Raw genomic sequence first — 23942 nt, forward strand, 5'->3', positions numbered from 1 at the left:
GCTCTGAGTATTATTAAATTAAAGTTTACACACGAATCATGGGACAGTCTGTATATTTTACGGCGGGCTTATTTTTGCACCTAGAAGATTGAAATTGTGCACAAACATTCAGTCCACCGAGTAGTATTTAACACATTTTTTTCAGATTTATGCGTTAAAACAGGAGGGTCCAGAGGGGCTAAAAGTTGAAAAAAGGGAAATTTCGACCAAAAAAATCCTTTTTTCGAAAATTTCCCGCCTTAGATACACGATTGAGACATGTGAATGGTACCGCCTGAAAGGCAGTTCTATTCTGAAGAGAATGATGGGCGAAACATGACCCTAGGGTAATTAGGGATGTCTCAGGAATTTTTTTTCCGTGAGATCATAGTGTTTTGTGGTAATTTGGGGCATTGTGGGAATTCTTGATAAAATTTTTCACGCCCATAGTATTAAGATAGAAACTTGAAATTTGGCACACACATTCAGTGTACCAAGTACTATTTATCAGATTTTTTTTAGATGGCTACGTTCACACAGGGCCGTTCGATAGGGGCCCAAAGTGTGAGAAAAAATTTCCCTTCGGAATTTTCCCTTTGACATCATTTTTCCCGCTTCTGGTATACGGTATGAGCATGCAAGTGGTACCATTTGAAAGCCCCCTCTATTCTAAAGAGAATGAGGTATGAACCATGATCCTAGGATAAATAGTGACGATGCAGTAGCTGCTTGACTGAAAATCTAAAAAATAGCCCAAAAAGCCGGGATCCGGAAAGGGCTAGACCAGGTGCAGTATTTCGTTTATTGTGGAGAACCTGAGAGATCTCGTGAACGCTAATAGAGTTAGATATGGTTGTGTCCAGCGGTAAGAGATGGGCGGCGTTTGGTTGAAGGTGCGGTGTGGACGGGTAAGCATATCTGCAGCGACTGGAGTATTGCCGGATGATGGCGTGAAAATCTCTTGTAAGTGATCTGCGATAGCGTTTGCCTTATCACTATTGGTGGAAACAGGTGTGTCGCCTTGGAGAATCGGATAGGGTGTGCTAGTAAATTTGGCACATAATGCATTGAAACGGTTCCAAAATTTGGTTGGATGAGAAGTCTCGGATAGATTATTGCATGTGTTTACCCATTTTCGAAGTTTATACGCTTTATTGTAATTGTGAATTCTGCGTTGTAGTTGATGATGATGACGGAGTGCTTCAGAGTTCCGAGTGCGAAGATAATCTCGATAGAACTGGCGTGAGCGTTGGATCAGCGTGAGATATTGCGGCGTAAGTTTAGGCTGATATGGACGAGATTTGGTGGTTGGAATATATAAATGACTGGCCTCTTGAATAGCTGAGGAAATAGTATCAACGACTGCAGTTAAATCTTCACCCGTATGTGGTTCAGTAAGATGATCTGTGAGGTGAGAGATATGTGTGCGATAGTTATCCCAGTTGGGCTTATCGTAATGGACGCTTAAGCGGAGTGGTGGAGATGAGCTATGCCTGGTGGTGGTATTTGGCTGATAGGTGAGTTTATTTGGGGCATGATCACTTCCCAACAGATCAAGAGTATCTAGGGTGCAATGTGAAACGAGGTTTGCGGAGGTTATGACTATGTCAGGCTTTGAGTTGGAAATAGGACGGGTTGCTTGTGGAAGATCAAGTATGATTCCAGTGGTATTGGTCGTAATGAAGTTAACAAAATTTGTCCTCTCGCCATCGGTGTGGCTATGCATATTGAAATCAGCCATGATAATGTACGTCTTATAAGTATTAGATATGTATTGTACGAAATGCTCTGGTAGAGGATGGTTGGGTCTGATATATACTGTTGCCAGTGTGATGATGACGTTTTTGAAATAGACAGTGACGAGGAGATATTCCGGAAGAGGTGTCATTGTATAATGATGTTGACAAAACGGTATATGCGGCGAAATTCCAATGGCCACTTCCCCATTGGCTCGGAGTGCAGGTATAGGATTTTCAGCGTCCAACATAGTGTATCGTGGTAAACGACATGTTCGAAATCTTGTCAGAAAAGTTTGATTTAGTAAGAACACTGTGGCATTTTCCTCAAGAAGGAGCTTTTCAAATAAGATTTTGTTTTTGGTAAAGATTGGATATCGAGAAACAGAAAAGTGACAGCAATGTTATAAAGTAAACTAGTCGAGAGTAGTTGTTTGAGATTTATGAAAATGAACAGTGTTTCCTGAATAAGTGGCTGTGAAATTGACATGGAAAGTGGTTTTTGCCGCAAGAATGATTTGCTGGAGTATGCTTATGAAGGGATGGATATTCTGTAGAGCTGAAGTCAGGAAGGTCAGGAGTTGATCTAACGAAACAGGTGCGTCAATCGGATGTGGACTGGTATGGGCTTGTGCTGGTGGTGGTAGTGGAACTACGAGTTCTGGGTGATCTTGAATAGGTTCCGGTTTTGCTTTACACTTGTAGCTATATGCCAAATACTGATCGTTACAAGTAGCACATTTAGGTGGTAGCTGTAGGTTGCTACAAGTTCGGGTGGTATGCGGGCCTGCACAATATCCGCATTTACTTCAGCTTTTGCAATCGGATGTATGATGAGTATTATATACTTGACAGCGTTCACACCTAACTGGTATAGGAACAGATGTACTCGATGGTTCAACACGGTATTTATGATTGTAAATATAAGCACCTGCTGCTAATAACTCATCTATAGCGTCTCGATGCGTGGTGAGGACACAAACCATGTAGGTAGGTCCTTGGTCATTGCGAATTCGCAAAACTTTAGTGATTGTATGACCCTCCAGCTCTGCTCGTCTTGTATTTCGTCATCTGTATAAGATGGGTCAACCCCACGGATGACTACATATAATAATGGTGAGCGTTTCGGAGGTGGAGGCTGCTTGCGAGTGAATGATGAAAGTGCTTGAAACTTTACGTCCCGACCAAAGGTATCAATAGGCACCTTTTTTTAATGTTAGTAAGGAGAGTTGGATCTGAAGTTTTTAGATTCATGCCATTTCTAGTATGCAGGATTTGTGTCGTCTCCAGGTCTGTCCCGGTCATACCGGGACACGAGTGTGATTGCTTCCAGATCACGAAATTCGTAACCAGTTATGACTACTTCCAAGTGGTCAAATACTTTTTCTAAAAGCAGAGGTTCGACTCTCGATAGAAGCCTATGGTTTCGGATCCCACGTTAAGCTGTAAGTCCATGTCTCATATAGCCTCGCTGCTGAATGGAACGTTAAAATCAATTCAACTACTCCAACTAATAAGACATTCTAGAAAGAGCTCTGCAGATCATTTTCTTCATAGTGAACATTTTTTCGTATCAAACTGCGCAAACATAAATGTATAATAAGGATTCCGTTAAAATCTTTCAAAGTATTCAGAAACCTACGAAAAGAAAAAAGAAACAAAAATAACTATTTGATGTATGAACTTCTATCAAACATAGGTTCTAGCAAGCAAAGTAGGCTATTTTTAGCATTATTCAATTTCATCACTTGCTATATTGCTAATAAAAAGTTGACGTTACATGTTCTCCCTCAAATATACGAAAGGAGAAAATACCTTTTGATCAAAAATCCGGCTTTATATTGGTTGATTTATATAAAGAGATCGGGAAGCAGGAATTATTTTAATGAGCCACTATCGCTAGTGAGTTTGTAAGGACAATATTATAACCATGGGATTCAAACTTTGTTGCGTTCTTTAAGGTTTAAAGTTCGTAACATATTTCAGATTCTATCAATAATCAAATTCAAGATGTATATTTCAAGGTGAAGTGTCCCTATCTGTTCCAGAAACTTGTATTTCAGCATCTACTGGCAATATTTTCGCTAACTTCAAATACCCTGCATTTCATTGCAGTTTATTTCATTATAAATTGTTGCTTAGTTCTATAAAATTGTTCATAATATTTGTCAAATTATCTTCGACATTTTTAAGTATATATATATTCGTTTCTTTATATAATGAAATGTAATGCCATAGTGACAGTTTGAACTATAATCTCTGTTTTGTTAAGGACTAAAAGATGAGAATGTCATATATAAACGAAAAAACAAAATTAGTGATATTTAGTTCCGAAATAGGGATGATAGAAGTCAATGTGCTGATCACACACAAAACAGCTGAAATCCATTTCCTGGACTATAGCTAATTATGGACTACAATTGAAGAGAGTTCAATTTATTTTTGAACTGTAAACTTATTCATAATTTTTATTAACATTCAAATCTAAAACAGTTTTACGCTTGTAAAATTCTACTTCATTCTTTCGCTTGACAACAAATAAATAAATAAATACTTGCAGAATATTGAATCATACCTTAAACTGAAACCATGTGTTTCTTTCTACTGGAATCCCACCTGATCAATGAAAAAATAAAAATAAAGAAGTACGGGCACGAAGTCTCGAACGCGGGTCGCGGGAAAGGGAATTCTCCACGGATCCAATGACCTACGGAATACGATACACAAGACATCTACGCTATAAATATACGGCAATAACCGTAAGCTTAACGCTGTGAAAGAACATCTTTTTCCTTTTATTAAGTTTTACGATATTTCTATAGTGTCTTGTATGAACTGCAAAGAGGTAGATCATGCAGTTATCGATTTGGTTAGAGATTGAGCTTTAAAAACTTCTAAAACATTTAATTAAATCGCGATGTGGTACCAAGGAATGTGTACCTTTCCATTCTCCTAGTAAAGGGAAAAAGATAGCATCCCGCGGAAAACATGCATTTTATTATGTGACAGAGAATACATCACTTGGTAGCAGGGGCGTAGCCAGGATTTGAGTTCAGGGGAGCCGCTGGCTAAACGTTCATTTGGGGTGTCCACGTGTCCACTCCAGGGAAAAGTTTGAATAAAACCTCAATCTTAGGCCTTATGTTAACAACTTTTACAAATGTCGGGGATTCCAAACCTCCTGGTTACGCCACTGCTCGGTATCATCCATTGTTCCTGATCATAATCAGTCTGTTCACTTCCACCTTCAGCCATAATTTTATTCTTCCAAGCCTAAAAGAATGCATTCGTTCTACGTATTTGGCGCTCGTAAAAGTAAAATTCTGGTATAATTAAACGTGTGATTTTGCCATTTGAATGTAAATTTGTATCCCCTAATCCACAAAACAAATCTTATGGGCGCAATCTGCTCCCTAAGCCCCGCGTGTGTGCTACCCCCTGTTCCAAATAGAAAATTTAATTTGGGTATTTTCTGCAATACTATTCACGAGATAATAGAATTTCATACTCAGTACTTCTGTTTACTTGGTACGGGAATTCATAGAATTAATTCTTCTGTGTAAGTATAATTATACAGAGCAGCCATGGATCAATGTTTTGAGTTCCTAAAAATGTATAAAAATTGTTAGGAAATTTCCTAAATAGGTGAAAACTATTCTTCCCAGGCTGGAACAACAGTAATTAAGTTAGTGCCATGGAAAGACAAATTAGAGACGGGGAATTTCCCTAGCTCCTTCCCTACAAATAAATCTCTGGTCGTAACGAACGCTTTGTGCCTGACGTATGACTGTCTATCGTTCTGTGTGGCTCCGTGGATGAGTGAGCAAAGGCGTTGCTTGGTAATCGCGAGGTTTATGGATCAAATCCGGTCGAGGAAAGTTAAAACCTTTTTCTTAGTTCCCTATATTTTAAGATATTCCTCTCCCTTCGAAATCATCTGATGCTTTCAACTGAATTCTCCACTTGAATTCAACAATTGGTAGTGGGATGCTCTCAGCTTCGGGTGAGCTTTTACATGTCTAGTTACAAAATCAAAATTTGCGAGAAAATATAGATGCTATCCGATCATTTTGTATCCAATTCTAAATTTGCACATTTGAGTGTATTTCCCCTTCATGATGTTTCATCTACCGTTCTCCTATGTCGTCAGCTATGACATAAGATGACTTGGGAGCAAAACTTCCTATCCTAAAAGCGCTATACCACTGGGCTCACTCTCGCTAAGCATTTGATTAAAAGTATGTTTTCATAATGAAGGAGGGGAGCATTTGCTCTTCCTATCCCCCCCCTGAAGCGAGAGAATATTTTTTAGGCTCTGCAATGTCATTTCAGATCAAACGACTGAAGGAGAGTTCATTCCAACAGCAACAGGATTGGACTTTCATTTTTGTTTCACTTTATCTTCACGAATAGGACGAATATCAAGTAGTATTTTGGCATAACAACTAAACGTCTAAGATAAATCTCATTTTGGAGAAATGATGCTGTAGACGGTAGTGGGAATTTTACCCAAGTGTACGAAAATTTTCAGTGGCTGGTGATTATGCCACCCACTTACGTTTAAAGCTAATTCGGTTACAATACTTCCCGGCAAATGCTTTGGACTCAACTGGTGGAGCACTCTTGCCGTAAATCTCCATATGGGTGTACCATCCAGAAGTGTCCCTTACTGTACTTATCAATCCTGAACGTCGCAGAGCCAAGCAACAGATTATTCATAATGTACTGGATTGTGCTGGTGTTTTATGTCAAGGAACTAATATTATTCCATACTTTTTGCACTATTTTGCCGACTAATATCGCATGATGTTCCAGCTAATGATGACGGTGTTTTCGATACCTTGAACCCTCTCCCAGTTGAACTACAAGCAGAGCTTGATGCTCCCTTTACTGAAGCAGAAATTCAGCATGCCCCTCACCATGCAAAAAAGAATAAATTTAGTGCCTACCTTACGAATTTTAGCAGCCATTCCCAGGTCTTTCCATTCCTGTTTTTACTGAACTTTTTAATGCCTTTAGATCTAATTTACAAGTCTGCCAAACATTTACGCACAATATTCTATTGATGATTCCAAAGCAGCCCAAGAGCACGCCAATCGCTCATTTTCGACCTATCAGTCTTGCGTCTTGTGATTAGAAACTTATCGCAAAGGTTCTAGCAGCCCGGTACGTAATACTTTAAGTTCCATTCTGGTACCGGAACAATTTGGCCACGATCAGCAGCATCCTACATATCTAGCTTTATCGAATATTAGGGACACGATAGCTTATTTTGAAAGTAGTCCGAAATTAAATGGCGCGCTTTTGAGTACTGATTTTTGTCAGGACTTCGATAAACTAAGCCATCAGTACTCATTCACCGTTCTTGAGAGGCTTCATTTCGGGCGAGTATATTTAAATATGCTTAAGACGTTATGCTCCAGCGTACCACCCAAATTAAACTGAACGGAGCCTTAATGCGGGTATTTCCAATTAACCGGGGGTTTATTCGGGGACGCTCATTGTCCACCATGCTGTACAGCATTGCCGTTATGCCAGTTCTTAATAAGATCCGGAACGAAATTATGGGATTGTGTGTTCCTCCTGCTACAATTAAACTTCAGAGTTATGTCGACGATATAAGTTTATTTCGCTCCCAGCGCGATTTAGATAACATTCTCAATAATCTTCAGATATTTAGTCAGCTGTCCGGTGTGGAATTACATCCCACGAAAACCAAACTACTCATTTTGATGATACGTCTTCTTGCACCTTTGTCTCCCCTTTCCGTGTACTTAACACTCATAAAGTTCTTAGCATTACTTAACATACCACCATAAAAGGAACTTTTCAGTCCACATATGGACGGACTGTTCCTAAGGTCATTAACTTGCTTTATAAACACAAAGCGCGCAATCTTACATTACATGAGCGAGAGACCTTCTTAAATATGCCTGTCTTCCGTGTATTGTACTATATAATGCAGATTTTTCAACTTTCGGTTTCACACGCACATACAGTTAAAACATCTGTTTGCCTTTTTGTGGTATGAAGCGACACTACGAGTTCATCGGAGAACTGTTTGTACGAACAAGAAAGTAGGATGGTTATGTATTAAAGACGTGGGTCTTCAAGGTCACTGTCTGCTATTGCACCGCACGTCCCAGCCTTTAACTTCCTTATCTGAGTCTTTCTCCGCGTGCCATATTATGATTTGAGTTCGACACTTGACTCTCAGTTCACCCATTTCTATTCAGAACTGGTCCCTACCTTACCATTACCTTCGCACCATCATTCTAGGCATTGCTTACGCTCTTATCTGTTACACAGCTATTGAAGATATGACTGTGAAGAAATTGAACCCTTATTATGCAAATTATCACTATACCCCCCTAAATGTATTGCTCGACATTACTTTGGGTGCAAATTTGACATAATATTAATTCCTCTTCTTTTACCATCTGGAATTAGAGCGTTATGTTATAGGTTAGTGCACAACGTATTTCTTACTAACCATCTAGCATGGGAAATAGGTTTTCGACCAGATGCTCAATATATCCGATGTGGACAACCTAACACACTCATCCATCGCTTGCAAACATGTCCATCCACCCAGCATTTGTGGCGTACCCTAAGCAGCCAGACAATTGTTCGGACATGTAGCCCGTCAAATGCTTAGGCTATGTCTGTCTGGCAGAGCACCTTTGTCGGAGCCGGCTGGAATTGAAGGTTCGTCCGACCATACCCCACCTGTGCTCGAAGAAGGTTAGGTTTGGAGAACTAGCAGGCTAGAGTAGAAGGTATATACCGAAGAGAGTACACTGGGTTCAGCGAGCGGTATGGGGACGCGCAATATGCTGCTGTAAATAGAGTCTCAGAAAGTGTCCAGGTAAAGCCAGAGTACAGGATTAACATCACGAATGCACAGCATATTAGTCATACTCCTCTGTATGAAAGCCCAAGGTGAGATTAATTTCCTCTTCAATTACAAAATACTAGAAAGTTAAGTGTGAGCCCTATGTGACTAATGGAGCAGACTGGGTTTTCGCACTTACCTGCACGTTTACATAAGCGCACAGAACCAACCCTGTGTCTAAAGTAGAAACTATTTTCATCACTGAGTACCATCTTCCTCCGTTCACCTCGTCATTGCTGTCTTTCCCGATACCACGGAAGATGTGACTTTTCAGTTTCATGACTTTTCAGTTTTAAAATTACATCTCCAAATATTAAGAAACCTAGCGAAAGCGAAGCTAAACATGAATCGAGCATCTTAGTGGATCCTATTTCCTCCCTTATTCTGCACTGAAACCTGATATGTTAAAATAAAGTACAAATGTGGACAATCAAGATGAATACTGAGAAATGCTTCCGGTTTTCGTATTAATTGCCATAGATCTATACCATTCATCTATGAGAAACAATAGCTTTAGATGGATTCAACGTCCCGAAAATTTTGCGTCCTTCCCTTATCCCTCCATTCAAGCCAAAACGGTTTTTAAAAAAGTGCTCTTTTTGATTTAAATCCTAATCCACACAAACCAGAAATTTTAAGTAAAAGGTAGAAAGAGTTTCTAGACATGAATTTAGTATATGAAGAATAACTCTCATCTCTGCTCTTAGTCCTCCACTTCAACCGAAGCAATAAAAAATGTTCATTTGCTCTTTTAATATTGATTCCGATGGAGTAAGATAGGAATGGACAACGAATAATGGTCTTAGTCATGGATGCAGCAGGCAAGGATAGATTTTAATCTCCGACCTTGTTTGAGGTGGAAGTAAAACGTGAAATGAAAATGAAATCTTGATTTAAGTTTTACGTACCATGGTTATGACGGCTAGGCTAAAAAAAGACGGTGATGATGAGAAATGAATGAAATGGTGGAATGAAAAAGTGAGAGGAAACTGTAGATCCCCGAGAAAACCTACGCACATGGTGTTTGACCACCACAAAGTTCATTTGCAGCGAGCTAGGATCGAACCAAGGACACCAGGCACCAGAGGTGAATTCTCTACCCCTGAGCCACAGCGGCCTCTTTGAAGTGGAAGTAGTGGACACCTGCTATCAGTTCAGGTTTCACTATTGGAAATAGGATACCAAGACCATAACAGAGCAAAAACGGCAATAGAAAGTGGCCAACCGTTTATTGGTTTAAAGTTTCAAGGGTGGCCTTAATTACCGCATACTTAAGCTTTGCTTCAGCCAGAATTGTCTACCACTTCACGTCTTGTCGGGAAGAAACAAAGCTAAATAATACCGACAAACACACTTTGAAAGGGATTCAACGTTTCCGCCGTAGATTACATTTCCATTATTCTTTTTAGTAGGACCTGAAGTTGTAGTTGTCACTTATCTGATTTTCGTTCTAGATTTCCATAAGGAAAAACTGTTATAGATTGAATTTGGAACTTCTAATATGAATTCAGTGTTTCAGGGGAAACTTTTAACTTCATCATCGTCCTCTATTATACGGATTCTACGTCCGAAAACTAGATTCACCTCTTCAATTGTCTCTTTACTAGTAGATTTAAAGCTTCTGATTTCAAAATTAGATACTAGTAGAGATAAAACGATAAAACCGTAAATATTAGCAATCGAGCTTTCCACTTTCAGCACCGAGAAATGTTTGATACGTGTTCAGAATTCCAAGAAAAGGCTCAATCTCCAATGTAATTTCTGAAGTGGAATGAAGATTGTAGAAAACTATTATTTCCGCTTTCAACGTTGATTGGTCTAGGACGAAATCAGTGTTGATATATTTTTTTTTTAATTAACGTACTAGAATATATTCCATGTAGACCTTCATCCATCTACTAAAACGGAAAACGGCAGGCTTAAGTACTTTTTTTTCTATATCCGATTCAGATTGAGCAAAAACGGTAAATGAGATCAGAAAGTGATTTTTATATGCGTTAGAATACGTCAAAATCGATTCAATTTCCGCGCTTATTCTTACCCCAAAAGGAGAAATAGTAGGAATGAAGCACTTCAGGTTTCAGTATCGGTTACTTAGATTCAAAATGGTGATTCCACAAAGAATGTTATTCGGACATCAATTCAATAGTTGAGTTGAGTTGATTTTAGTTTAGCGTCCCTTTCAGCAAACAGGCTGTATGGGACGTGGACCTATTGATTAACGTGGAATCCAAACCACATGAGCTCCCACCGGGAATCGAAGCCGGGTCTCCCACGCCAATCAATTCAATAGCGTAAGAATGATTCCATATACGGTGTCTGCATTAGGACATAGTATTTCGACAATATGATAAATAGTCTTGGAGATGTGCAAACGATTGAGCTAGGCTTTGACTTCTCGAAATCCGTTCAATTCTGTCTGAAGTATCATATATTTTATTGGCGAAAAGCGTCTACCTTTTAATCAGGAAATGACCTTATAGATTTGAACGAACATTCATAACAGAAAGTGACTTGATAATATTCTCGATACTGAAAACACGTTCAGTAGCGCTGTAGAAATGATATTTTCATGGACAATTAAATTCTAAACCGGCAGCAATTATTTTTGACAAGATTAATCCAGGTTTAACTTTTCAAAAAATAATTAGTGTCGAATATAGAAGAAATATATTAGATCAACACGAATTTTATCGTGTAGCCAATTCTATTGATTTTCACGAAATTTGATGAATGCCATTTTCTCAACGTAAGAAAGCAATTGCCTCGCCCGACATTGCGAAAGCTCTATTTGTTGTGTCTGCAGAAACACTTTCAAGGATGTTAAAATTTATCTAGTACATGACTGGTGATTTTCATGTAATTGTTATCCGTTTCTCGATATTGAAAACCATTTACTTAGGTTCACAAGTTCTCAAAACTGACTTTGTGGCATATGCAGAGGTATATTCAGAGTGCGTATAAATTTTATCTTGCATTTTGGTCTGTTTACCATGAAATCTTGTCATTTTCTTGGTAGACTGGAAAACATAAATACTTCCCATCGCGAAATGCGTGTGGCAACATTGCACTCGCTCAAGGGTGAGAACATACACAAGATGGTGCAAAATAGGTTGTGTTTTAAGGATGGTTCAATGTTAATTCAACAATCTCAAGACAATTTATTTAAAATGTACTTATTAATTTTTGTAATCTTTACTAACTTTGGCCGTAAGTAATTATCTTTCAACTAGACTCTACTTTGAGCTGTATCTTCAGTATCCCTTCATCCCAGACTTTGGCTATGATAGCGTAAACATTCTGGTTTGTTTTCCAATTTTTGGATTGGGTTTATCATGTATCATCAAAGATATACCTTCAACAAATGGTTATGAAGTATAACACATGAAAACATTCCTTGTTAACGAATGATATAAACCAATACCACAATGATTAACACATGGGCACTTTCTATGCTGAATCTGTTCTGCAAAGCCATCTCTCGATATCTATTACTGGTTTTGCCTAGGCAGGTCAATATTTATACCGGGAGTATAAGTAAATTTCTACCACTTCCTATTTTAGTAGAATAATTTCATTAAAGATTATATCTTTAGTTTGTTTTAGCTTTATGGAGATCAAAATTGAAACCGGATGTACTAGTAAATTTCTACGATTTCCGATTTTAGTACTGGTACGTGTGGAGACGGTATATTTTCTTAACACACTGAATTGATTCTAACAAACCACTTGCAACTACCTATTAGTGTCCTTTTGCATTAACGTTGAAACCTGAAGTACTAGTATGTTTCAACCATTTCCGATTTTGTGAGAGTATTACAGGTACACATGTATATATATATATTAAAATGCTGAATCGATTTCCAAAATCTCATTGTCGTTATGTATTACCATTTTTGTTCTATTTCAATGAACGTTGAAACCGGAAACAATTCATTTCCCTTTTTATTAACTAAGGAATAAGATGAAATCTATTCTTGCAGCTCTTAATTTCTAAACATCGCTCCCTGATATCTCTTACAGTTTTTGCTCTATGAAAATCAATATTGCAACTGGAGGAAATTTTACCACTTCCGGTTTAGTAGAATTTTATGGTTGGAGATGGTATTTTTGCTTTAGACGCTGAATCCATTCTAACAATCACAGTTTGTTGTGTTATCTTTTTTGTTCTATGGCGATCATCTTTAAAACCCGAAATGATTGACTTCTACTATTTCCGGTTAGACAGCGCTAACAGAGGAGATCCAACCTATTCTCCTGACGTTGAATCCATTGCAAAACATGCTTCTTGATAGCTTTTACCATTTCTACAATGATACCTGTTGACAGTTCCGAAGCGTACTAGAGGCTCTGAGGCCGGGCCTAGCCTGTTTTCTACCGTATATTTTCTTTATCTTTGGTTTCTTATAAATAAAGTCAATACTTCAACATTTCAGTTTTTTCAGTAACAAAATAGTAGGTTCGAAACACTTGGAAACCCTTCCGTCTGAGCATCACGGAAAACATGGTAAGTTCAACATAAAAATAATAAATAAATGCAATGTTAAATGAAATTCTATAAACACGATTTCATTATGTAGTTTCTTTTTAGTATTAGTAGTTTGTAATAGTAATATATACAGTGCCTTGTGTTGATTCTGCATACAAAAGTCCAATAGTACGATTTGAAAGGGCGAACTTCAAGGTAAGACCCGGATTCGAAATCGTGAGGGAAGGGGAACGACAGAGGTGATTATTCATTGTTTGTGGAGGTGCGTTGTTGGGGAGGTGCTAAGGCTCGGCTCTGGGTGTTTAGTTTTAACGTTGAAGGTATCCTTCAATGCTATGTTATAAAATAATCTCCTCAACACAGAGTAAGAATTTTCTGTGTACAATTATGTGTTTTTCTTAGTGATAAATTGTTTAATTTAGGTATACACTCTCAGGACTTATTCAGAGTAGCTGTTTTTATCCTACATGGGCACGGTCCATAATAGCTTGTAGAATTTAAGTCTGATACATTAAACATACCTATAAATTTACGAAACGCTACCATACAGGATAAAATAATAACATTTGTGTGTAATTTTAGTTGAGTTTTTCATTTCATAGAATCATTGGGGTACTCACGATTTTGTTTCGGGAAATTTGCTTGTTTCGGGAGGGGCTTTGCGATTCTGCGAGAATAGAAAGTTGCGATAAAATTTCGGTGAGTATTTAAGACCGGAAGCCACTCCTTTAAATATGTCACTGCATAGAACACAATATTAAATATCTTGCGTTGACTCAAATGAAGTTCCTTCTGAGCATTAGCATTTCTAGTGCGGTCATTAAAACGTGATGGATTAATTAAATACAGTATTGTACTTATTTTAAAGTGAGAGATGCAAGCAACAAGCGCTTATCCAAGAAATTTGACAGTTAATTGTAAGAACATACTTATTTCCTCTCTCCCTCCATTTTCAAATATGCAGGAAATAAAAACAGCAAGTGACGAGGATTTCCCTCAACCCCCCCTGCAAATTCCAGACAGAAGAAAATATGAACTGCACTTCAAAATATTTGTAGTGGAGCTAAACGGGAATATTCCATTAATACGCATTGTGTGTTTTCCTCCATTACATATTTCATGAATACTACAACAATAACAACAACAACAACTACTACTACTACTACTACTACTACTACTACTACTACTACTACTACTAGACTACTTTTCATCTACTTTTGCACATAAATATTCATTCTTTCTTGTTAAATTAAACAACAGCAAAAGAAAAATACAGAGGTTGTTCAGCCTACGTTTGGCCGATTTCGTTTCTTCCCCCTCCCGGCCAGAATGGGCTCACCCGACCTGGCTGGTGGCGGCCTGCAGTGTTGTGCAGTGGCTTCCTCCGAACTGAGTTGTTTTTCCGCGCGGACGACAATAACGCACGAAACAGGACCATTGTTGTGAGTGTTGTGTTAAATTTGTTTCCAAGTGTGTGGGTTTCCGCTCTGTGACCAAAATGCCACCCAAAATAAACCGATTTGGAAAGGCTATGTTGCGGCTATTTATGACGCCCACTTTAGTGTTTCTGTCATTAGAAAACAGTGCAAGAAGAATGGTTGCAACATCAGTTTAAGTGGAATAAAAAATGTTATTAAAAAGTACAAGGGCAACGAAGCTCCACCATTTGCATCACCAACGAACTTGCCTAGGAAGCGGGAATGCACCAAGGCCACCTCCACCATGCAGAGGAAACTTCGCAAAATGGCAATGCAAGAAAATCCGCCAACACAAAGGTGTATGGTTAATCGTCTTGACGTGTCTTTGGGGACTGTGAGCCGGACGTTACAGCATCAATTCAAGCTGGAAAAAAGTCATGAAAGCTCGCGGCCATCTTCTCACGGATGCCCACCAAAAGTGTAACGCCCAGAAGCTGTACGAACGGCATCTGGGAAAACAAAGGTGGATGTACTTATGTCGTAACGCTCGATGAAGCATGGATTTACATTTCCGATTGCGGCAAACCGAGAGCCATCATGTACCGAGAGAAAGGCGCCAAGAACTTCAGAAGGTGGGTCCGTGTCTGTAAAGAATCCTTCCCAAAAAGGTAGCAAAAGGTTACTGGCTACTGTTACCGAGGTAAACTGAAAATTCGTAGGGTGGCGAAGAACTGCAAAATAAATTCGCAGTATTTTCAGGAGCTGATCATGCTCCCGATCTACGAGCATGAGATTCCAACAATGTACGGAAATGACGACAATCTGATGCGCATTGACATGGACAATGCCTCGTCACATACCTCACGATCGTCCCTCGCACTCTACAGGGAGGTGGAGGAGGCAAGTGGTATACAGATGATACATTTAATGAGATACCTGTTAAATCTCCAGATGCAAGTCCTATGAACTATTGTGAATTTGGATTGCTGAAGCGGGCTTTGAGAAAACGTCGTGTGACAACTGTGGAAGGACTTTGGAAAGCTGTGCAAAAGGAATGGGACAAGCTTCCCCTCCCAGTTCTTCAGAGAAGCCTATTACAGTGGAAATTACGCTGTCGGGCTATTGTTAGGAACCAAGGGAAACACATCGAGCACTTACGGACCTGGCGCCATGGATTCTTCTACATTTTTTTGGTAAGTCGAATTGGCCAAATGTAGACTGAACAATCTCTGTACTATGTATACATGCACATAAATTTAACTGTAAACAGTGTTAGGGATACAGCTAAGAATGTTCAATAAAATAAATAGATTTTGTATGTTTTTTGTTTAACAATAATTCTGACCTTAATTTTAAAATTTCATATTTTCAATGTTATTTGTGTTATTAGTTTATCGGGCGACCCTACTTGTGGGATTACGCTTCGCCACTGCAGGTTGGCAGACGGATGGAAGGACTAAGGCGTTATATAAGGCTTCCGACATTTATACATAGTATAGTTTGAAAGTCGAAAAAGTAGCGAAACAAAGTACATGACATTTCTGTATTTCTCTGAAAATGAAGAATATCCTTCTTTATTTTTCATTAATTTAAAGTGTCGACAGCAATTATTCTTATATTCTAAACTTGAGACAGTGTTCAAATACTAGGTTTTGTTATATGACGAATGATGTTCGTTTCGATACTGAATTTAAAATAAATCCACCCTACCCAAAACTTCCATTACAGACTAATTTAAATTTCTACTGGTGATAGCAAAAAATGAAATGAAATGAAATCTTTGAGTTTTACGTCCCACGATTATGCCGGTTAGGCTAAAGGAGACGGTGATGATGATTAATGAATGAAATGGTGGAATGAAAAAAGTGGGAGGAAACGGGAGAATCCCGAGGAAACCCACGCACACGGAGTTTGTCCACCACAAAGTTCACCTGGCGGGGGCGGGGTCAAATTTCTACTGGTGATAGCATCTGATTATAAACAATACCTACCCGCTGTCCCTTGGCACCAATTTCTCCTTTGATGCCTCGATATCCAGTTTCTCCTTTGTGTCCTTTTAGTCCTTTAGGACCCTTCGCATAAGTAAGAACAGGCGGTGCGAACACTTCAGTATTATTATCATACAATATTTCTCCAGGTAGCCCCTTGTCACCTGCATCACCCTGGTCACCTGGTGCACCAACGCCACCGTGAGTTTTATCACCTGGGTCACCTCTCAGTCCTGGAAGTCCAGGGAGTCCATAAGATCCCTATGATATAAATAGAGACAATTAAATTTACAGATTTATGTTTGTGTGCTACATGATAATTAACCTTTTCTGTTCAGTTATGAAATAATCTTTGAAAGAAACTATCTGATTCACGTTAGTTTTGCTTTAATAACAAACGAGAAAACATGTACAGTTTCTGAACAAACCAAAAGTTTAATTAAAATTATAAACTTGTTAACACTTTTTCCAACTAACTGATCATTTTACATCAACAGACACAGCATAATACAAGCGGGAGTCTCATATCAGTACATACAAAGATCCTAATATTGCACTGAACGCTCATTGGCTTTGGGCTGTCAAATACTATTCAAATATAAAATAGAAATAAAACTCTCTAAATACACTTGCGCCCATATCCAGGCCATAAGTATTGGGAAATTCCAATCACAAAACATGTACTAAGTTTTCTCAATAACTTGCCCAATGTTAATCTATTTGAAATTCCTCATTTCAGTTCATGATACTTCATTGTTCTTTCTCGATAAAACTATACTCTTTCCAATTCGTTATAAACCTACTTTGTTCTAACATTAACCCCTTTCTGCATGATTTTCTTTTTCTTTTAGCGAAAAAAAAACAGTATTGGAAATCCTCATATGAGAACTTGAAAAATGAATTAAAACTTGAATTTTAGATTTTTCACTTAATTCCGACGAGAAATAAGCAAGTGCCATATATGACACATTTACAACTCACAAAGAACATGCCGGATGGCATCAAAATCTCTTATTCACACACGTCAATATCTCACACCGCAGACAAAACAGTCATTTGATGCCTTTGATAAATAGCAAAAAAGCTAACGTGAAAAGAGGACATGCGCCATATATGGCACGATATGCGGTAAGGGGTTAAGTTCACCCCAAATTATTGTCATGCCGCATGTCCCCCACGTTCGAAAGTAACATTCCTTTCTCTCCCTAGCTTCATGTCGTCCTTGTGTTGCTTTACTCGCTTTTTCAGTATTGTCCCTGTTACACATATCACCAACTATCACATTCTTTACACTGGATCTGTACATGACTCCTTCTGTCTCCATGAACTTCTTTTGGCTCTCTTCTTTTTCTTTCATGTATCATATCCGGGGCCGTATCCAGAAGTAGTAAGAATGATTTTTTCCCGCGCGCGCAGAGCAATATAGGGGGGTCTGCAAGGCCGGATGTTACGGAGGGGAGCCTTGGGAACAGGTGTCGACCGGCGGCAGTCGTCTGCGTGCGTTAGTTGAATGTGGACCACTGTCTTAGTGACCTCCTGTTGTGACGCCTCGTCGTCAGTTGCGATGGAGAGAAATTAGAAGCAGCGGTACCCCATCAAGTTTTGCGTCAAACTGGGAAAATCAGCGACCGAAACCAAGGGCATGCTTACGCAGGCCTACAAGGTGGATACCATGAGCCGTTCCTCGATCTTTAAGTGGCACAAGTTGTTTCGGGAGGGAAGGGACCTCGTCGAGGAAATCGATGTTGATTGCATGTTTTGACCGTCGTGGCAGACCATAAGGAGTTTGTACCTCCTGGACCAGGCACGTGGCCAGGATTTCGTGAAGAGGAGGGTCCGTGACATGAAATACTGTGATCATCATACCAGAGGCTCGATCATTCTAAACTATTTTACTGGAATATATATTGGTTCGTTTAGAAAGGATTTCTAAACGGGGGGTGGGGGTGACATGAAATTCTGAAGGCCCAGGAGCTCGATTAATCTAAACTACTTTACTATCAACATATATTGGTTTGTTAGGACAATAAAATGAGGATATGTTGGTAAGTATTACAATAACAAACTATGAAGTAATCTCGAGCAAAATTTATATATATATATATATATATATATATATATATATATATATATATATATATATATATATATATATATATATATATATATATATTAAAAAATATACAATATTTACGTCCTTCCTCTGTTTATTCAAATATAACAATTTTCCTTTCATTATGACCTAAACTATTATAAAAAGTACATATTCACTATTATAAAAAGTACATACAATGGCGCCCGGTGGATTGTGGTTTCGAGTGTTGCAGTACGAACGATGGAGACAGAAGATATAAAGTGGATTCATTGACTAATCAGCATAACTTTAGATGCAAATGCTATGTGACATGTTAGATAAAATTCTGTTTTTAAAAAATAAAAATGCAGAACATTTAATCCGATTAATCACTTTAATTAATTAGTAAGTTCATTCTTCTCTCTTTGATTGGAACAAATCTGCCTAATACCTGCTGGTTGAACTCTAGTATTCTTATTGTCAGGTCCTTTTCGATGGAAAGCATAACCAATGGTGATAACCTTTCTTGGGACATTCAATTTCTTGAAAGTGTCAATTCTTTTTGATGTGAAAAAAAAAATCTTCTTTTACTGACGCCATAGGTACAGTTAATATTAATTTCAGAAGCTTTGTAGATTCACTAAATATTTTTTCTAGATTATTGTGAACAATTCATTCTAGCAAACTAGTCCCTGACAATGATCCGAATTCCTCTTCAGTGTAGACTGAAGAGAGTTCGTAGCAGACATTGTTATAAAAAAAAAAATGTACATTGAACACGCTTTATTCACAATTTATCTAGGAAAATTGAAAATAAATTGTGGAAATGTATATAGTGCATACAACATTACTGCCATAAGATGTCCTGTAAATTTAAACAGTTTTTTTTTTTCGAACACTCTCCTGAATTGCACTTTGCTTTTCTTTGCACTTTCCAAATTAAATCTAATAACTAATAACCAAAACAGCTGATACCAAAGAGATACTAGTATATGAATTGCGAATGTTACATACTCATACATAGGGTTGTCAACTGGCCGGCTTTTCATTGGCCTGGCCGGAAAAATTGCTGTTCTTTTGATTAAAGCCGGTGACGGGTACAAACTTCTCACCAGCCCCTTTATAACCGTTTTTTTGTTTCAAATTTGTACCTAGTTCGAAGTATAGATATTGAAAAGTAGCTGTCATTCTGTAAACTCAAAACTGTTACCTATCACCATCTGTCAACGATTAATATATTCTGTTCACCTGTTTAGAAAATTTTAGAGAGATGACAGGGACTGTATCAGGGAAAATTTAAAATTTACTTTCAAGGAATTTTATACATTTATTAAGAGTGGAAAAGGACTTCTTAAAGCAATTTCCTATAGTTGAAGTAGAAACTATATGTTTAAAGAGTGAATTTCATTTTCCAAATCCAAAATTGTCACGTAAAGATTATTATACTTTTGTTCATCTGTTTCGATAATTTTAAAGAAATGGTATTTACTGGTAAATATAATAAATTGATCAATGCCAATTGATCAATTTCATTTTCTCATTTATAGCACAATGTATCTATTAAACTTATTAGTGAATGTTCTACGGACATACTGAATATATGTGTTAATGCACTTTTGTTCACGATAGTACATTTCCTTTCCATGGATAGGTCCGAACAGAGATACTTCACGCTGAGACCTATATCATAGAGAATTTTGAGGAAGTGCCGGTTTTTTTATTTTATTTTACAGAGTTGGCAACCCTATTCATATATCAACACACACACACACATGTGCGTAAAAAAAAACTACATTCCAAATCATCCGTCTTAGTTGTTACGCAATGCACGACGAACAGAATATACCGTAAAACGGGGCTACTTTGACATTTAGGGTTACTTTGACATAGAGCGGGGCTACTTTGACAGATGAGCAATTCCTGCTTCCTGTGAGAATTGTTGCATATACTTTCATAGATAAAGGCTGATATGGTGTCCAAGGTGCGAATTGCCGGAGGGGATGAGGGATTTCTCCCATTGTATTTCTACCCCCCTCTCAATATCCTTCCTGTTTCCCAATATATAAGGACTTCTAGATCCGCCACTGTTTGTTCCCCCCAAAAATGAATAATCTAATTCGCACTCTGACGATATATATCAACGTGTCGTGGAAGAGAGTGGATTCAATGTGTCCTGTGCAAAAAATGTGTGTGTGGGTTTTGTAATGGTGGATCAAAAAATCCTCAGTATTTTTGTTACGACTGTGATGTTGACGACTAAGTTTTTTCTTTCCATTGTTACATGTAAAGATAACATACCGGTACATATGTACTTGTGTTAAAAGTAAAGTAAAGTTAAAGAATATAAAGTAGAGTAAAAAATAAAGTAACAATGTAAGGTAAAGCACCGTGTATTTTCAAAGTAAAAGATGTTAAAAGTAAAGCTTTAGAAAAACTTGTATAGTGGTGTAGAATGATGTACCACAAAAAAATAAAGATTTCGTGCTTATCAAGTATACAGCATACCGTACCTTACACATGACCAAAACAGTGTTTTATACACTTTACATAAATTCCATGTCAAAATAACTCCATACGTTGAGTAACTTTGACCTTATGTAGCAAATACATAAGATGTCAAAGTAGCCCCACCCCCGGGGCTACTTTGACCGGTATTTCTTAATTTCTTCCCGCCAAAACTTACTTGTAGAAACTTAGGTTTAGTAGTGGATGTGATAGCCTAGATACCTATTGTTATGATGAGAATAGTATCACTCATTGGTTGCAGAAAGTGTCCCGTGTACACATCTAAACTAGTCCAAAACCTGTCAAAGTAGCCCCGTTTTACGGTACTTCCACATGAGGCAAAACTGTTTATCAACGTTCTGGAAAGCAACCTTGAAACCCACCAGATATAGGAACAACATGTTAGCTGGGAGGGGTCCAAAGTATTTGAGGAAGGTCCAATACGTCTTCGTAATAACGAACCTGTCTTATACTGTATCCGAAAAGATAAGTAATTCTTAATTACTGTCACCTATATTTTTAGAAAAAATGATAGAACGATTATTTCTATAAGAAAAGAGAGTACATGATGAGGCGTAAAATAAAATATTTAGCGTACATCAATCATTTCTCTGTTAAACAAGTATAGTTCATTAGGAAAGTTTACAAATGTTAGTCAAGTTTCGAAATTTTTGGGGGGTCCAGACCCGGTGGACCCTTCCCCCGTGGCTACGCCTCTGAGCATTGCTAATTAGTACCAAATTCAATGTGGCGTTTCCCACCATACAGTTTTATCGAGAGTATAAAATATACTTATTTTATAAAAGAAATATGTATATACTAAAATACTATCCACAGAGGGGGGGGGGGATTCTGCATATTGATTTATTAATATTTGGTTCACACATTACTGTAGAAGAAACCTTCATTATCTATACAAGCTAAGAATTACATGTAAATGCGGATCTACTTTCATTTGATTTCTGCTCTACTAGATATTTTCTTTCTTATTTTGTAATTCTTCAATCACTTTTTTAATTGTCATTATATTGATTTGCTTCAGTATAAGTACCGTAATTTAAAAATATGAATGCATAAAAACAAATTCAATTTGTTAATTGCTAGTGAAATAAAATTCAGAAAGCTTATTTAGCGCGAAAAACCTTCTCATTCACTGGAAACCGTGCTGTGTTGCAGAAGCACTGCAACAACCAGACCCATTAACTTCCGAGATAGCGGAAATGAGACGTAACCTTCGCTCCAATTCCCGCGCTGAAGGAATCTGGTCGTTGTATGCTCTCTGCAACACAATATAAATTAGAGACTCTGTTACGGATTATTTTTCGCTTTTTAAAACGGATTATCGAAACGGACAGTTACAGAAGTAAAAAAAAATGTTATTTCAAGTATATATGGGAGTATTAGAAAGTATTTTTTCTGTTCTTCACTACTATTGCTAATAATATTTTTCTTTCTTGAAATACTTGGTCGTTGCGCAACGCTGCAACACTAACATTAGCCGCCACTGCATATTCAATAATGTCCTGTAAAATATTTTACAATATCTGCGTTGCTTTCTCTGTTGAATCAAATGTTAACAGAACTTTCTTTCCACATAAATTTTTGTTTTTATTATTCCGTCAACTACTATCTGTTTCAAATGATAGGTTAAAGGACCAGTAGAAAACTGTTTTTGAAATAGCATGTTTGATACTGCAAGGACGTAATGACGAAAAATTATGATAAAAATGTCCACGTCCACTCTGTTACAGAACGGTATTATGCTTTCCGAAGCTTGAAATCTCCCTGACTAGAAACTCTGAAAAATCGGTAACTTTTCTAGAATTTCAAATTCTCAGGATATCTCTCTCACTTCGCCACCATGTATTGCTAGTAATACAAATATCCTCAAAAGAAAGACTACCGGTAACCAAAAGCTTGCTGTAGTTTATTTTTAACTCTGATCCTTCTTTTTCTCATTTCATTTTGTTTCATCCTTCCTTATTTTTTTCATTTCTGGTCTCCAAGGGGGGGTCTGGACCCCCGGACCCGCCCTTGGTTACGTGCCTGCCTGGACAGAGTGTAAATGCAAGATTTTACGCGGAAGTCCTCACACGGCTGCGAAATCGGATCACACGCTTGCGACCAGACCTGGTGGGGAAACGGAAGCTCCACCATGACAACGGCGCGTGGATTGTGAGGGATCTCCTGACCAAATTCAGCGTTTCCACGTTTCCTCACTCCTAACAGCCCTGATGTGGCACCGCCGGACTTCTTCCTGTTCCCCCGTATCAAGAGGCAGCTCAAGGGGCATCGTTTCGACTCTGTGGAAGCGGTCCAAGCGGCGACGAGGAGGGCGCTGAACGGCATCCCGGAGGACGACTTCCAGAAGGGCTTCGCGATCTGGAAGGCTCGCTACCAGAAGCGTGTGAATGCCCCAGGGGTCCCCTTTGAAGAGTATTAAGTCGATGTACCAAAATGTTCAATAACTTTTTTTTTAAAAAAAGAAGTCAGTCCTACTACTTTTGGATACGACCCTGTATAACAGTCTTTTGCTTCCCTTCCTATTTGTTCAAATGTTTCCTAATATCTTAAGCGCTTTCTTTATTATTTCTGTACCCTCTCCCATACTCTCTATGCTCCACCATGATTTCTTCTAGCTTTCTTCCTACATCTTCATTTTTTCATTCTTTTTCCATTCTTTTCTCCTTATACTTACTTTCTATTCATCTTCCCCTTTCAATTTTCAGCTCTCTTATGTCATATTCATTAGTTCCCAGTTGCCCGTGGAAATTCTTCAATGTTTTCTGCTTCTCTATTATCACTATTCATTACTGTTATCCTCTCCCATGTTCTTTATGAGGTTATTCTTTGTTGAT

At 38.1% G+C, this 23942-nt stretch overlaps 1 protein-coding gene across 1 annotated transcript in view; it reads right to left on the minus strand.

Moving 5' to 3' along the window:
• The window catches only part of LOC145693355 (uncharacterized), a 1690974-nt gene that overhangs the window by 1268119 nt on the left and 398913 nt on the right, over window positions 1-23942 (minus strand). Inside the window, exon 6 of the mRNA XM_081769282.1 lies at window positions 16509-16766. Within this exon, the coding sequence (XP_081625408.1) occupies window positions 16509-16766 (258 nt within the window). The remainder of the gene's footprint in view (window positions 1-16508; window positions 16767-23942) is intronic.

This window comes from Thermobia domestica, chromosome 8 (assembly GCF_964235325.1).
Source record: "Thermobia domestica chromosome 8, izTheDome1.hap1.1, whole genome shotgun sequence".
Taxonomy (NCBI): Eukaryota; Metazoa; Arthropoda; class Insecta; order Zygentoma; family Lepismatidae; genus Thermobia; species Thermobia domestica.